At 41.4% G+C, this 16,957-nt stretch overlaps 1 protein-coding gene across 1 annotated transcript; it reads left to right on the forward strand.

Moving 5' to 3' along the window:
- The first annotated feature begins 2,784 nt into the window (after positions 1–2,784).
- On the forward strand, positions 2,785–16,668 carry LOC107113871 (epidermal retinol dehydrogenase 2-like). Its single transcript, XM_015415264.1, has 7 exons — positions 2,785–2,874; positions 6,146–6,442; positions 9,914–10,045; positions 11,137–11,236; positions 13,295–13,439; positions 13,931–14,044; positions 16,563–16,668. Exons 1-7 carry the CDS (start codon positions 2,785–2,787, stop codon positions 16,666–16,668), a joined length of 984 nt encoding a protein of 327 aa, XP_015270750.1.
- The last annotated feature ends 289 nt before the right edge of the window (positions 16,669–16,957 follow it).

Genomic DNA, 16,957 nt, shown 5'->3' on the forward strand with positions numbered 1-16,957 from the left:
GGTACAGAAATGGTGATGCCCTCTATATCGACTCCTGCTTCACCAAACAGCAAAATCAACATGAGTGCTATATGGGAAAAAATAGCAGTTGTAGCAAAACCCTGAACTACCATAGACCTCTTTTTTTCAATACTCTTCACCTGGTACTGTCATACAGTTTCAAAAACAAAATAATAAAAGTTTGATTTACTTTTGTGAAAATGCCATTAAAGGAATTGTTTGTGTGTGGATTTAGATTAGTACTTATATAACATTTCAAAATAAACAACGGTTTGGGGAAATAAATTCCAGATGATCCCTCCTTCAAGAAAGCAAATTTCAGTGGCTGGGTGCCTAATGATAGGACAGAGAAACAGGAGCACCCATAGACCGGAATTTCTGCATAAGTACATAAGAAGAGCCCTGCTGGATCAGGCCAGTGGTCCATTTAGTCCAGCATCCTGTCTCACACAGCGGCCAACCAGCTCCTCTGGACAGCCAATGAACAGAACATAGAGGCCAAGGCCTTCCTCTGATGTTGCCTCCTGGCTCTGGGATTCAAAGGCTTAGTGCCTCTGAATGTGGAGGTTCCCCTCAGTCATCATGGCTAGTAGCTATTGACAGACTTAACCTCCGTGAATCTAATTCCCTTTTAAAGCTGTTTATTCCTGTGACCATCACTACATCCTCTGGCATACCTAGGAGGAGACACCTCTGCTACATGTAAGAACATAAGAACATAAGAGATGCCAATGTTGGATCAGGCCAAAGGCCCATCCAGTCCAACACTCTGTATCACACAGTGGCCAGAAATACCAGTGCCATCAGGAGGTCCACCAGTGGGGCCAGGACATTAGAAGCCCTCCCACTGTTGACCCCCCCCCAAGCACCAAGATGACAGAGCATCACTTGCCCCAGAGTCCCTATCTATACCTTGTGTAAACTTTAGAGAAAAACCTCTCATCCCCAGAAAAAAAAGTATAAAGAGGCCTGAGCCTACTCATTTAGATTCTGATAGGTTTCTTCATCAGTATTATTATTTCTCCTCTTATTTGGGAAAATTTAATCTGCAGAAATCCTTCAGTGATCATGACTCACATACCAATATGGTCTGTTTGCATAAAAATGTATCAGCCAGACAAAACTATCTCTAAATGTAACTCAAAATGCTCATAAGATTACTCAACAGGTCTGCACATTTTTCCCTTGCTCATTGGGAGCTTAGAGGTTTTAAATCATGGCTTCCTATAAGCCAATTAAGATATCATGATTAGGATAACTTTCAGGTATTAAAGCTAATTAACAACCACCTGCTGCAGCACCCCTATTTTTCTTCCACTGAGGTAATTGAAGAGGGATTATTTAAGTGAGAGAAAAGATTAACCACTCCCTTTCCCAGTGGCTTTTATGTAAGGGCTGCCCTCATCCTCCCTGGCCATCTGCGTTACATATATACACCTACATAGCATACAGTGTTTAGCCCATGCCTACTCCTAAGCCTCTGTGCCTTCCCAAAGGGAGAAGTTCCTTCTCCTGTTCCACCCTGCCCCCAGTGTCCTTCAAGTTCATTGAGCCAGTCCTTCCTTGGGTTCTTCAGGGACAGGGTTTGCTTGCTGCCCGGCAGCACCTCCTCCGGGTCAATCTCTCCTCTTTTATTAACCTCTTCCCAGTCTGGAACTGGCTCTGCCAGTATCTCAGATTTCTCACTGCCTCTTGCCCCCACCCTTAGTTGGCCTCTGCAACCCTCCCTTGTTTTAGCATCTTTCTCAGTTTCTGGAGCATCCTCAGCTCCACCACAGCTGTCAGCTTCCTCAGTCTCTGCTGCTGTTCCTCCCCACTCATTTCCCCAGCCACAGGACTTTAATTTTTACACTCAGATGGCCAAGCCTCATTCTCCCTACAGTGGTGGTGCATCATTTCCTCTCACTTGCTGGCCACACTAGTCGTTTGCCTTTGGTCAGGTCTGCTTACTGAAGACACTGGAATAAGAAAACCAAGGCATTGCACCTGGAAGATTCTTCCTCAGCTGAGCCTCTCAAGCTCTTGTTCCTCCAGCCCCATCTCCTTCCAGATTACAAGATATTTTCTTCAGGCAGTTCTTTGTCAACTTTTTGTTGCCTTCATCAGCAACTGCTGAATCTTTACACCCCACCCAACCTTTACTTCAGCCAGCCTGAGGCTTTTCATTTACTTCTTCAACCAATCAAACTCCTCTGTGTGCTCATCTCATAAGTTCTAAGAACAGCCCAATGAAAGTGGTTAATCATCACTAACTGACTGATCCATCCCATAAAAAAGATGACAGAGATTCACTGAAAACCACAGAAAGAAAACTACTCCCTTAGTAGCAGTGACTAGATATCAGCTCCACTGCTTGGCAGGCTTTCCAGAGACCTATGCGCTTTGTAGCTTTGTTTATCTCACAGAAGTCACCTCATATTTACCTCATAACTTTATGAGGAATATAATAATACACATTATATTTCATACATAAGTAGATAATTACTGTTTTCATTCTCTTTCTCTGTAAATCTGTTTGTGTGTGTGTGTTCTTAAAGTACTTTCAGCAAGGCCACCAACAGGAAGGGACTGGGGGTACAAAATTCCCAGGGCCTAAGTCAGCTTGAGGACTCAGTGAAGCAGCAATCATCCTGTATTCAGCAAATGCATTTCAGTTCATTTTAGTGCCGTTCTGCACTGCAGCCACTAGGGGAGCAGGCAAGGCAAAGCAGAGCAAACAGACAAACTTCCCAGACAGTGCTGTTTACCACCCTTTTTAGCACTGATTTTTAAAGAATGCTCTCTATGGCTGCATACTTCTTTAACTATGAGGATGAAGCAAACATTGGTGTAACACAAGATGCTGCTAAACCCATAAACCCATCAACCAATCTGGTATGCCTTCATTTTTTTCTCTCTGAACCCTCTTTCTCTCTGTCATCCTCCCCCCCGCCCCGCCCCGGTTTTCCATCCTCATTCCTCTCATCCCTACCCTGGTTGTGGAGTTAAACATACATAATAGTGGAACAGAAAATCTCTGTTGATATTATGACTAGAATGTGGAGTGTCAAGTTAACATACACACACACACTTTACATGCATTGTGATACATATTAATCTGGTTTAGAGGTTATATATGTAGAATAGTGGATAACTTAGTTTCAGTTTATATCAAAGCAAACAACACTCTGTAACTATATTTCTATTTGTGGTTTTAAAATAAACTTGTTTTAGACCTAGTTAAAGCACATGTGAAGACTGAGATTAGAAGTGAGAACTCAAAGTGTATCCTATATTAGTAGACATGTATATAAAATTCAAAATTACACACAAAGCCAAAGAGAGAAATATTGAGGGGTACAGGCTGTGTGGGTCAAAGAAGACGGGGACGGCAAAGGATGAGACGGTTAGACAGTGTCATAGATGCAACGAACATGAAACTGAGCAAACTTCAGAGGACAGCGGAAGACAGGAGGACCTGGCGGGATCTGGTCCATGGGGTCGCGAAGAGTCGGACTCGACTGTGCGACTGAACAACAACAACAGGCTGTGTAAACTGAGTAGATGATACAGAGAATCTTCAGGGCTGGTGCAATGAGAACAGGGGAGTTTCCACAATCTTTTGGGCAGGAACGGTTTGGCTGAAAACAGGTGAGGAATAGGTGGGTCATAATTAGCGTAAAAACCTGCAAGAGATCCTAATCATAAGTTCTCATGTCATGACCGCTTTGATACATAGGATGCCACCCCTTAAAATGTGCAGACCACTACAGTTTGGACTCAGATCAATGCTTCATCTAGCACTCCGAATCCCTAACCTATAGTTTCAGAAGTTTATAACAGGGAAATATTCAGCTGTCATATGATAAAGCTCAGGTTTCCTAGTTGGCACTTTATCTGTGTTTTTTCTGGGGGGGGCGGGGACTGGCAGCTCAGCACTTCACTCTGATTGATGAAGGAACTGGACAGCTAGCTATGTTCTTTGCAGTGAATGTACTGCAGCTCCTGCTGTATTAGATGGGCTACAGGACTGGGCTGCCTGATGGCCTGCTTTACAGTCATAATTTTTACTCTTTTTACAAAGAAATACCCACAAACCACAAACTTTTAAGAGCTAAACGAACTGTTTCAGTTTCTGAGGATTGTGACATGGTAGAATGGCCTCTGGTGTGCTAGAGTAACCAAATTTGCAGGGGATCTCTGACAGACTTTCTGCTACCTGCCTTCCACGTTTGGTGAGGATTAGATTCTGGGGTCTGAGTTATGGTCCCCCAAAGAAGGTGCCCCATCCTCCATAATTTCCAATGGAGGGAGAAAACAGCAAAAAAAGAAAAAAGAAAAAAAGAAAGAAATGGCGATAGAAGCCCAGCAGAACAGAACCGAAGTTCCAGAGAATTTCTGCAGTAGAAGCTGAAGGGGGGGGTGAGATTGTTGCAAGTCCAGCAGAACCAGTGTAATGTGCTCAGCAGTTCCAGTGACACTGTGGCAGTGCAAATCCAACAGGACTAAGGTCAAACCAGAGAATCTCGGCAGTACGAACTGAAGGGGGGCATTTTTGCAAGCCCAGCAAAACCAGTGCAATGTACCAGTGCCCAGAAGAACCCAATGCCAATGTGGCAATGACAGCTCAATCACAATCCAAGTGGGAGGGGGCATTTTTGCAAGCCCTGCAGAACCAGTACAATGTCCAGAGTGACCAGCAGTACCAGTGCAATCACAGAATGCTGAGTAGAACCCAGTGCCACTGGCATTGCAAGATTAAAAGGACTAATTCCAAAGCACAGAGTCACAAATCCAAGCGGGGGGTGGGATTTTTGAAAGCTCTGTGCAAGAAAATGGGAAGTGAACAAAAAGGAAGATTGGCAAAGAGGGGGAACCCTCTTCTTGAAACTGACATGAATAGTTTGAAACTGACAACAGTGCTTCCAAGGCTGGAGATCCCCCCCCCCTTTGAAGTTTGGAAAACATTTTGTTTCAGCGGAGGCAGTTTGTCTGGAAATGTCACAAACCAGCACCAACCTCCAGGAACTGTTCAAAAGTTCATGAAAAGTTTGTGCTCGTTAACCTGCCATGAACTTCAGTTCATGAACTACAAACTGGCCAGAATTCACTACAAACTTTAGTTTGTGAGCCGGTTCATGCTCATCCCTAACAGCAGCAAAAGGTGTCATATTCCCAATAGAGATACAAATGTGCCTTAGAACTAAGCCTAAAGTTTGTGTGTGACATTTTGTTTGTATTGTTTTCTTCACAAACTTTAGCAGAAAATTATAAACCTCATTTGCACTGGAAGAATCTTAAACAGTTTTATTAATTCTAATGAAGAAGAGTTTTATTTATTTGCAGTGATAGCCTGAAGATTACATACTTTTAAGCCCACTGACTGGTAACCAGCATTTAGGGTATAAGGCACCTAGTTTTAGTTATGCTTGTGGCCTCAGATTCTGGAAAGCTTCACTGTGGGCGATTTCTCAGCACCGTTTGCCCCAACACAAACATGTCAATTTCACACCCGAGGCTGCAGGGTTGCATTTGACCCGTGGCTTCGCCCGATTTCCTCCGCAGTTTCATGATCCTCAAAAACCAGGATCACGAAACTGTGGAGGAAATCGGGCGAAGCCGCGAGTCAAAATGCAGCCCCTGGAGCTTCGGGAGTGAAATTGACATGTTTGTGTTGGGGCAAATGGCGGTTGTGCTGCGAGGCAGCTCTAGTGAGAAATTGCCCATAGTGTGTATACACTCGAGGCCTAGCTGACAGAAGATTAGCCTGCATTTTCTGTAAGTTTGATGTTTTATTAAAAATCTCCTTGTAAGGAAACCTGGATCTTGCATATCGTTTCCTTGAGATTTCTTTGAACCTGGAACATCCTGTAGTCTAAAACCCAATAGCCCCTGACCACCCAGAAGAGTTGCAGGTTGACACTGTGTGGATGAAATGGTGGCAAAGAAGTGTTACTTCTTTGCCACCATTGCTGCCACAGAATACATACACATTCAACTTATATACCGCTTCTTCCCGAGGGCTCGGAGCGGCTTACAAAGACCTTTAAATTACCTAACTAGGGCCACAGTGCAAGGAAAGGGGTGAGTGCCTACCAGGCACCTAAGCAGCTATGATCTTCCTTATGTTGTTCTTTTTCCATGGTGGGTTGTTTTCTGTTTCCAGGCGACGGTGTCTCGGCGAAGATCCTTCTTTCTCGCAGTGACTCCTTCTGGAGTGGTCCTCACGGTGCGCGGCTGTGCAATGGCTGTAGCAGCTGGTCTCCATCCTATTGGCTCTGACTGCGCTACGTCGTTACGTCGTCACGTCGCCACATCTCCTGGACCAATCTCCGCCCGGGTCGCTCGCTGCTGGACCGCCGCCATGTTCGCCGGATCGCCGCTCATCATCCGCTGCCACCGCTCATCTGCCGCCGCTGCTGCACTCCAGTTCATTGGAGGAAGGTGCCCCCCGCTCCTAGGAGTGGGTACCCATTTATCTACTTGCCTGAGGGCTTTCGAACCGTTGGGTGGGCGGGTGAATAGGCTTTAAATAAGTGCTAGCCATGCCATGCGTAGCTGGATTCATCCTGAATCTTTCTCTATTGTTGTTCCAATTGTCTCCCTTGTCTTTTCATTGTCTGCAGCCCCTCAGTAAACCATGGGGCTCCCCAGGCTCTTAAACTGGAGAGAGAGCACTTTGGAGCAATCATATCAATTGCCTGACTCATTTCCTTATTTCAGATGTCGACCAGGTTACCAACAGAAGCACTGACCATATCAGCAGAAAAACCTCCTAATTCTATCTGAAAACTAGTCAGATCCATCAGGCTACAGGAGTGGATCATCTTAATCAATCCCCCATTCTTTCAGAGTCCTAGTACAATTGTATGTCTAAACCCCAGAAAATAGTGATCTGTTTATGACAATGACATATGTCCATGACAATCTGCCAGACCTTCTATCACTTTCTTCCTGCCCCAAACCCCAGATCAAGAGTGTGGCCTGCACAGTGTGTGGGCCTGTTATTATTTGAGACAGGCCCATGGTTGTCATGGAGACTGTGAAATCCTGAGCTACTACTTTCAAGGTAGCCTAAGCAGAAATGCTGAAATTCCCCCAAATAACTAGCCTAGGAGTGAGTGAGTTAGTTAGTTAGTTAGTTAGTTATATGGAATTAGTAATGTGCATGGCATGTCACAGAGTACAAGATGTCTCTTGAATTTACACCTAAAATTTCACACAAGGATGGAACCATAGAGAAGAGGGTGAGAATAAAGAGTGAAGATAATCCATTCAACCCTTTCTTAACTAAAAAAAAATGATTTAGGGATAGGCTTAACTATTTAGGCCTAAGTAAGTTATTTTCCTATCACTAATTCAAATAATGTTAATATGTATATATGAACACTCTTGAGTCTTCATAGCAGGCCCATAAATAAGTTGTTGTTTTTGTTAGCCATTCAGTCATGTCTGACTCTTGGCGATTCTATGGGCCAGCTCTCTCCACATTTTCCGATCTTAAGTATAAATGGGCAATCAAAATGAGGTATCCAATTAATATAAAGGAAATAACAATAAGAAAAAGAAGAGGAGGAGGAGGAGATTGGATTGGATTTATACCCCACCCTTCACTACCAGAAGGAGTCTTAGAGTGGCTTACAATCTCCTTTCCTTCCCCTCCCCACAACAGACACCCTGTGATGTAGGTGGGGCTGAGAGAGCTCTTTCGAGAACTGCTCATGAGAGAACAGCCCTGAAATAACTTGTAACTGACTCAAGGTCACAGCAGCAGCTGCATGTGGAGGAGTGGGGAATCAAACCCAGTTCTCCCAGATCAGAGTCTGCATTCCTAACCACTATACCAAACTGGCTATTATACCTGTATATAACTGGCTGTTATACCTGTAATCAGTTGGAACTTTATGTACTGCTTATTGATATTACTCCTTACTTTTATATTACTGTTCTGTGATTTATTTATGTATTATTTCAATTTATATCCCACCTTGCCTGCACAAGCAGGCTCAAGGCAGTGTACAACAAATTAAAATACAATAAAACACAGTGCATAACAGCAATACAATAAAATACCACATAAAACAATATACAAATAAAGTGCAGATCAGTATAGATGGCAGTTGCTATACAGTAATCCAGTGTAACCAGGCCAGCATCCATGGTGTTCTTAGTGCTCATTCATCACTGGTGGCTCCTAATCAAAAGCCTGGTGGAAGCAGCCCGGTAGCTAACAACTTTTTGCTCTGGGGGGCCAATGTTTTTCTCAGGGGGCCTGCCATTATATATCTGTGCGGGTACTGCCATGCCATGCTCATACTTCTAAATAATAACTAAATTAGAAAAGACACCTTTAGACATTTCTCTGCAAGTTTAACATATTTATTGCTTTACAGCTGTTGACCTTATAACCTTAACTTGTTATTTAGTGTCACTTTGCATATCTTGATCATCACTGTAGATGGAAGAATTTAGGCAGGGATTTAACCTGGGATCTATGGCATACCATAGAAGTACACCCTCTGAAGCTGCCATTTTCAACAGTAGTCTGGAGATCAGTTGTCATTCCTGCATTTTGTCAATCCTACCTATGATTCAGGGTAAATTTAAGAGCCTGACTCCTGGATTATCAGATGCCACCAAAAGAAAACAGCGCATTAACCAAACACCTTTAGGTCTGAGAGAGTTGCTCAACTGATTGCTGTTTAATGTGGTGAAGATGGGATGTACTAAAAGGAAGGACAATTGAAAACAATGTGAAACACTTGAAGGCCCATTGGAAATAATGGGAGCCAGGAATGCGAATTGACTTGCATGGGCTCCATTGAAATACATTAAAGTACAAGTAGAGTTGCAATAAAAATGTGGAATAGATTTTCCATTAGGGTCTCTGGGCCCAAACAGACTACTCTGATTCTGGAATGACAGGCCCTAGGAGTAACAGAAGTCTTCTGGGACTGGGATGACAGGCCCCAGAGTGGAATGACAGCCCCTGGGGTTAGTAGGAGTGTTCTGAAACTGGAATGACAGGTCCCAGAGTGGACAGGCCCCCAGACCACTCCTACTGTATCCAGGGGCTGTCATTCATATAAGACAGCATCCTTTGGTTAGGCAACTATTTGTTCTTCAACCATCTTGTCATGAAACGGATTTCTTCCCCATCAACTTATAGAGAAGGTGAGTGATTAAACAGTTTCTCTGCTTCTCAAGTAAAGCAACAGCCACTTTTGTCAAAAGTAATACATCCCCCCCCCAAACGCTGGACAAAGGGACTCTGTGTCCCCAAACACGAAGGGGGCTGCCTGCCATCCAAGGGCCTCTTCCCTCCCTCAGTTTGGCGAGTGTAGCTCGGAGGGCGTCCTTCTCTCTGCGTGGCTATAAAGTACTGGGTTCGAGACACGTTGTAGTGAAATCAGCACATAAGTTTTATTTGAAGTTTTATTTATTAGCTATTTCAGTGTATAATCTGGTTCATACTAACATTTCCCTTGCAATCAGATGGAAAAAAAATAAACAACCATATTTCATAAATGACACTTTGACATAAATGACAGCACAGTCCTATTGTATTGCACAGTTAGTCTTTTTTAACTGTTGGAACTGCTTTTATCTTGATGTAATTTATTATTGTTGTCCATTGCTCAGAACTCTGAGTAATAGGGGATAGAGTGATTCATGAATAGACATTATACATGAATAAATAAAGGATGGTACATAAATAGACAGGCATTAAGAGTCAAATCAATTCTTAGAAAGAGTTAAGAAACAGACACAAGAAGAGGTCTGTGTTCAAAACAAAAACCTATCACAGGTGCTACCAAACTACAAATATTTTGTTGGTCTTAAAGATGCCACTGGACTCGAACTTTGTTCGAATACAGTTCAATTAGGCAATGGGCTTAGAACATAATATCTCAATTTTCCCTTTTTGTTGTAGGTTAAAAAAGAAGTAGGAGATGTTAATATTCTAATCAACAATGCTGTTATCTTGAATTGGAAGAATTTCATTGTTCTTACAGATTCTGAAATGGAAGACACACTAGACTTGAACATTAAGGCACAATTCTTGGTAATCATTTTCTTTTTCTGGATAACCATGAAATTACTTTGTATTTTTTCTAAAAACTTGCATAATTGGAATTTGGCTACATTTGAGAAAATCAGAAGTAGTTAGCGGCAGTGTTCCCTCTAAGCTGAGTTGGTGTGAGCTAGCTCATAGTTTTTTAGACTCTAGCTCACACATTTTTGTCTTGGCTCAGGAAAGACGGGGCTCCAGAGCAAACTAAGTCATGCAGCTGCCAAATCACCTGCTCACAACTTTAATGCCAGTAGCTCACAAAGTAGAATTTTTGCTCACAAGACTCCACAGCTTAGAGGGAACATTGGTTAGCGGTAGCAAATACAAATCCGTATAGTCTGCTATCTCAGTATTACTTTATGCTAATTAATTATAATAGTTCCCTTTTTGCCACTTATGCTTTGTCACCATTTCTCTACTTCCTGAATCCTTATAGTTTTATGCATGCTTAAATACTTGTTTAAATGTGTGTGTGCCTACTTTTCTCCTGAGCATCTAAGGACTAGAGTTGCCAACTCCAGGTTCAGAAATTCCTAGAGATTTGAGGATGGCGCCTGAGAGAGTGAGGTTCAGGGAGGCAAAGGACCTTGGTAGGGTATAATGCCATGCAGCCCACCTTCCAAAGCAGCTAATTTCTCCAGGAAAAGTGGAATAATTTTTAATAAATAATAAATGATTTATGTAATCTGGAGATCAGTTGTAATTCTGGGAAATCTCTAGACCCCACCTGGAGGTTGGCAACTATAGACAGGACTTTCCCATTGATCCCAGCTGCACTTGGAAGCATATTCATTGTTCTCCATGAAACTTTTCTGATGTTTCTGCAATGTTAAGTTTTTTATCTCCAGAAGTAGAAGTAGGCTTTGTATTTCATAAATTTCAGTTTTTCTCTGGAGTGGCACATGTCTGAAAACAGTAAATGTTTTAAAACTGGACATTCCAAACATAACTTAGTGTCATAATCCAAACAGTAATGTCAGCCTGCAGTGGTAGGGTAATCTGCCCATGCAGTTGTAGCTCTCAAGCAAAATGGACATGATTAAAAACTTGTTTAATAATTATTATTTATCAATTTACCACAGACTTGCAAAGCTTTCCTACCAGCCATGATTTCCTGTAACTGTGGTCATTTGGTTACTATTTCAAGTACAGGAGCACTAACTGGGGCCAATGCACTTTCATGTCAGTATACTGTGGAGTTATTTGTGTGTGCATGTACACTTTCTACCTCTGAACTGTCCATTTATTTACTTACCGGCACTTTTTAAAAAGCAGGTTGGCATAGTGGCCAAGAGCACTTTCTATCAGCTGCTTCTGGTTTGCTAACTCTCTCTCCATTCTTAGATGTGGCCAATCTGAACATGCTGATCCATCTATCTATCTAAGTCCCCTCACTGTAAAATCAACGCCCAGACCAAACCACTGGACCTAAAAACCCAAAATTCGGGGAGAGCGCTCCTACCATGATGTAGATGCTCACTAAGAAGGGATTTTTAGAAATTCAACCCCTAAGTGGGTCAAAAGGTATAAAATGTGTTCTCCCCATTAATTCCTATATGGCTGCCAGGCTGTTGCCTCCTTGCACCCCCCACTCTCTGACTGGTCAGCTGCAGAGCTCAGTGTTCTGAGGTAATAAAAAAACAACAGTTACAGGAGATTGCACAGAGCTAATGACAGTTGAGGAAATCAAACGTCCAACAACCACCTGTGAGGTGCAGTAATGCTGCTGGCCCAGGCTCCCTGATGGCTTCCAAAACACTCCCCCCCCCACCTCCCACACCTAACAGGTGGTTGTCTGTCAGGTGCAGCAGTGGTTGCAGGGTGCTTAAAGCCACAAGGTAGCCCGCCCCAGCAGTAATGCCTCAGTGATCCTGCCAGCCCCACCTCCACAGTGGCTTCTAATACTCCTCCCCCTCCCCCTCCTACACTGGACAGGCAGCTGCCTGTCAGGTGTAGAAGAGGAGGTGAGCCACCGGGGAGGTTTGGCCCAGCCTCCCTGATGCCTTTAAACATAATCTCCCCTCCAACACCAGACAGATGGTTCTCTGTCAGATGAAGGAGCAGGACCAGGATACTTTAATCCATCAGGGATGCTACCCCTCTGCTTGAGTTTAGGCTGCAAATTTTAAAATTTATTTTGTGTAGTTAAACAAAAAAGCTGTCGCCTCAGGTAAAATTTGGGTCTTGCTTATTCAGCAAACAGCATCCATGAGAGTTGGGACTCTTAAAGGACTTTGCATTAAAACAGGCAGTTAAGAATACATGGCCTCCCTTCTCCTTGTATCAAGTTTGGAAAGGAAGGAAGGTAAATGTTCTCTTTCAGTTTGTGCCCTAAACCAGCATTTTGTTTGGCTTTTAATGTGAAAGAACAATAGCTTTCCATTTAGTAGTAGGAGCATCCAGGCACCAAACTGGCTATACAAGTTTTAAAACTACTCATGCAGGCTATCACTACAGTTGTGGCACAAGGTTTGCAGAAGTGAAGGTTGCCCTATGATAGTCATATGTGTTCAGGTTGTGAAGTACTTGGACATGTGCAAGTCACCGCTTGTGTGACATCACACAGTGACTCCTTTGCAAAAGTTATTGGGTAGTAATGGTGAATATACAGTGGAGGTGAAGAACAGGTTTGAGGGACTAGATTTGATAGACAGAGTGCCTGAAGAACTATGGATGGAGGTTCGTGACATTGTACAGGAGGCAGCAATCACCACCATCCCAAAGAAAAAGAAATGCAAGAAAGCAAAGTGACTGCCTGGTGAGGCTTTACAAATAGCAGAGGAAAGAAGGAAAGCGAAAGGCAAAGGTGAAAAGGAAAAATTTACCCAACTGAATGCAGATTTCCAGAGAACAGCAAGGAGAGATAAGGAAGCCTTCCTGAATGAACAATGCAAAGTAAAAGAGGAAAACAATAGAATGGGAAGGACTAATACAAAGCTTGTGGCCATGACTATATTTTATGGTGGTGAATTCCATGACTTAATGTATTGTTTGCAGTATATCTTATGATGTGGCACTGCTATAACTATCAGTGCATTCAATGATTAATACATATTCGCTAGCACAGATAATAGTGTTTAGAACGCGTGTTTAAGATGTCTCCCCATAGCTATAAAATAACTACTTATCAACTAACTTCTAAGAATAAGTACTTTAGTCTAAAAATTAAATTAAGCATATAATATTGTTCATACCTGCGTTGGCATGTGTTTTAATCTTACTTCTTTTTCCACTTTCCAGACTGCTGTGCAAGTAAGTGGGCAGAAACTGGCTTTTTGGAGGCTATTGCTTTTGAATTACAGGCTGCAGGAAAGAAAGGCATCAAAACGACCATTGTCTTTCCTTATTATGTTGACACAGAAATGATTACTGGAGTACAAACAACGTGAGTATTGGATTTCGAATAAAAAGTCATCCACAGAACTTCAAAAATCCAACAAACCTGTTGAGCCGCCTATGTGCCTATAGGCTGGGATCCAATGGAAAATTTTCACTAAAGGGGGGGAGAAGTTTTCACCATTTCCCCCCTTTTGCTGTGGATCTTCAAATTCCAGCTGCTTCCTAGGGATTACCTGTCTTCCAGGAATGGCTTTTTGTGCAATCATATGAGGCTCCAGGAGGAATAAGGAAGCCAGAAATTCTGGTTCCACTGATTGAACTCCCTTCCATCAGCAGAAATCCAACACATAGAGTCTTTTTAGGTGTGTCCCAGCAGGAAATGCTTTTAAAACTCACATGAGGTTACAAGGTATGTCAGCTGCTCATGAAACACAAGCAAAAGTTCATCTGAGTACACGTAACTAGTCATGCATTTTACTCAATTCATGCAAAAAAGACAGGAAGAAATCAATCTTGTCAAATAATATTTTTTTTCAGGAGGCCCTGTCTGTTTCCAATCTTGGATGTGGGCAGGAGTATTGTGGATGCTGTTCTGAAGGAGAAGTTTTATCTCTTTATTCCATCATGGGTGTCCTTCATTCCTCTAAAAATGTGAGAATACAACTCATCTCCCACTTCTTCTGTGGTCATTTAGCATAACTCAGAAGCTAAATAAGATCGGGGTAGGGTGAAAGATTTCAAAAAGGTAAAAAATCTAATTGCAGTATTTTAAAGTGTATTGCATTAAAACTTTGAAATAGATAACTGAATCTTCAGGGCTTGCTTTCTATTGGTATTTCTGATTAGTTTTCTGGAGGTTCAGTCTGGAAATATAAGAGATATATAGATAATAATAGCCATCATCACATTTCATAGGTATTCTTATCTTGTGCACAGAATCATTGACAGTCCAAGAATATCCAAATAGACAGGGAAACGATTGTCTTACTTTTTGGAATGATTTCCAGTATAACCTGTACCCAAATATATTTAAACAGGACATCTGATTTAATTTCTCTGATTACATACCACTGTGTACTTCCCTATAAACAATAAAACCCAATTAGAGGTTATTAAGGAAGTAGGTAGAAATTACTATCTGGGATTTCCTTCTTTATAGGGCTTTTAATATTATGTAATTTATTTATTTCAGCTTTGTTCTCAGAAAAAAAACCTCAGTATGGTGGGTACTGTAAGGGAACACTTCCTCCAGGTGTAGCTACTTTTTTTGTCAATGTAGTTTTATCAGTGGTTGATACACCCTCAGTATGGTGGGTACTGTAAGGGAAAACTTCCTCCAGGTGTAGCTACTTTTTTTAAAGTCAATGTAGTTTTATCAGTGGTTGATACATTTATGTTGCTCCGCCAAAATCATCTTTTTACATGATAACAATGCTTTTCTTACCTGATTTTCCTCAGTGCTCTGCAATCTGGGCATGATTCAGTTGGAACTTACTTTCTTACCAAGTACAATTTCTTTTAACAGAATTTTCTGAAACATTTTGCCCTCAGCTTCTTTCCATGCCTTTCCCATCCCTTTTCTTAAACTTTGGTTTCCCCCAGCACACATGCACCCACACACACACACACACACTGTTTCACCCTAGCTTAAATGTTTTGAGGGCAGACTCACCTCACCTTACCTACTAACATCTACCAAATACTTCCAACTGGTAGACATCTAAGACAGAAACAGGGACAGACATATATCACTAAGGATTATGTTAAATTCATGCAGCAGATATTTTAATTCACAGGTTTTTTCACAGTTAAATAAGATTCTCTAACATTCCAACTCTTCGACTCATGGGGTCGCGAAGAGTCGGACTCGACTGTGCGACTGAACAACAACAACATTCCAAAGCAGCAGCAGCAGTTAAATTAAACCTTGGAAGTAACATTTTTTCATTATATCTAATGAGATCATAGGCTATTTGTTCAGGCAGCAAAATGAAAAGGAAAAAAAATGTCAAAAATTGATCATTTCAGATCCTATGAAGCTGATGTGCAGTAGGTTCAGACAGGAGAAACTATAACTGTAGAAAAAATAACTAATTAACACTTTTTAATATACCAGTTTACTAAGTAAAGAAATATAAAATAGTAGAAATTATACCTCTGTGTCCATTCAACCAAACAATTTATACAGTGCAAGTCTACTGATTAACAAATCCCCTTAAATCACTATATCCTTACAAACATATAGAAAGTAAATACTAATAAACAGCGCAATAATGCTGAGAAGTGTCCTATTCAAGTATTATAATGCTGTACACTTTAATAGTGCATGAATTCCTAATTCCTAGGAAGATAAGACTGTAAGGCTTTTTGCCAGGCATGAGGGAGTAAAGATGTTTTTGATTCTGAATAGATTGTAAGGCAAATACCAGCAAGTAAAGGGATAAGAGATTGAAGGGTTTTTTTATTTGACTACTAACAAGCAGATCCGTCTTTGAGGAAGTTCTACAAAATGAGTTCTCCAGCTAGCCCCCCCACCCCCGCAAGGCTGGAGACTGCCTTTGAAAGCCTCTCAAGATTTGTTTAGAATTAATTAGTTATTTTTCTACGGTTATTGTTTCTCCCGTTCAGACTCATATCCGTAGTTCTCTTTTCCTGGGCAGTAGGTTCAGGACAGACAAAAGGAAATGCTACCTTTACACAGAGAGTGATTAAAATGTGTAATTTGCTGCCAGAGATTGTAGTGATGGCTACAGGAATAAACAGCCTTAAAAAGGGATTAGATAGATCATTGCTGTGGGGTGGGGACATGTCATCCTCTTTGTGTGATGGAAAACAGAAATGACACCACAATAATTATAATACAGGGACTGAATTATATGTGCACATGCCCTATTCTCATTTCCTTCCTAGTATTTTATGAAGAAAGAAATTTGCAAATTGAACCTTTGTATACAGTCCTCTGCATGAAATGCCAGTGTTACTCATTACGTTATGTGGATGGTAGAGCTTTTCCACATTGCAGATATCATGTCCAAACGTGTAAACTATCCCTTACTCACTCGATTTGTTTCTGGTTTGTTTCCTAATCGGTAATAAAATAATAAGAAATTAAATGTAAAGAATAATGCTGACGCTAATCAGAAATATATTGCATTATTTCCCTTCTCAGATTTCTACCAACAAAAGTAATGTTCCTTCTTGCTGAATATTTGGGATTCTTCAATTACTTTGATCACTTCAAAGGTCGGAAGAAAATAAAAGAGAACAAAATTTAATGATTGCTGCCATTGCTATTGCTGCCAAATGAGATCATTTTATAGGAAGAGGGAAATCCAACTCATTAAAATACAAATGAAATAACGCTACTTTCCGACTTACTAACTACATCTTGAAATGTTATCATGCATAATAAAGATCATGTCTAAAATTCCAGTTACGTTAAATACATTAAGGTATATTATTCAATACAGAACAGAGGTCACAAGGGATAAAATCTAACTTATTCTGGTATAGAGTTAATCATAAAGAAAGAAAAGATGAAGTAGGAGGGTGTCAAGATGAGAA

This window comes from Gekko japonicus, unplaced genomic scaffold, assembly GCF_001447785.1.
Source record: "Gekko japonicus isolate JY-2015 unplaced genomic scaffold, Gekko_japonicus_V1.1 scaffold382, whole genome shotgun sequence".
Classification (NCBI taxonomy): Eukaryota; Metazoa; Chordata; class Lepidosauria; order Squamata; family Gekkonidae; genus Gekko; species Gekko japonicus.

Bases quoted from the DNA above. Each gene is read 5' to 3' on its own strand.
- LOC107113871 (XM_015415264.1), top strand. From the start codon at position 2,785: ATGGCTGCATACTTCTTTAACTATGAGGATGAAGCAAACATTGGTGTA. The intron at 2,875-6,145 runs GTATGCCTTCAT...TTCTGTTTCCAG, and splicing joins TAAACCCATCAACCAATCTG to GCGACGGTGTCTCGGCGAAG. The intron at 6,443-9,913 runs GTGGGTACCCAT...TTTTTGTTGTAG, and splicing joins GGTGCCCCCCGCTCCTAGGA to GTTAAAAAAGAAGTAGGAGA.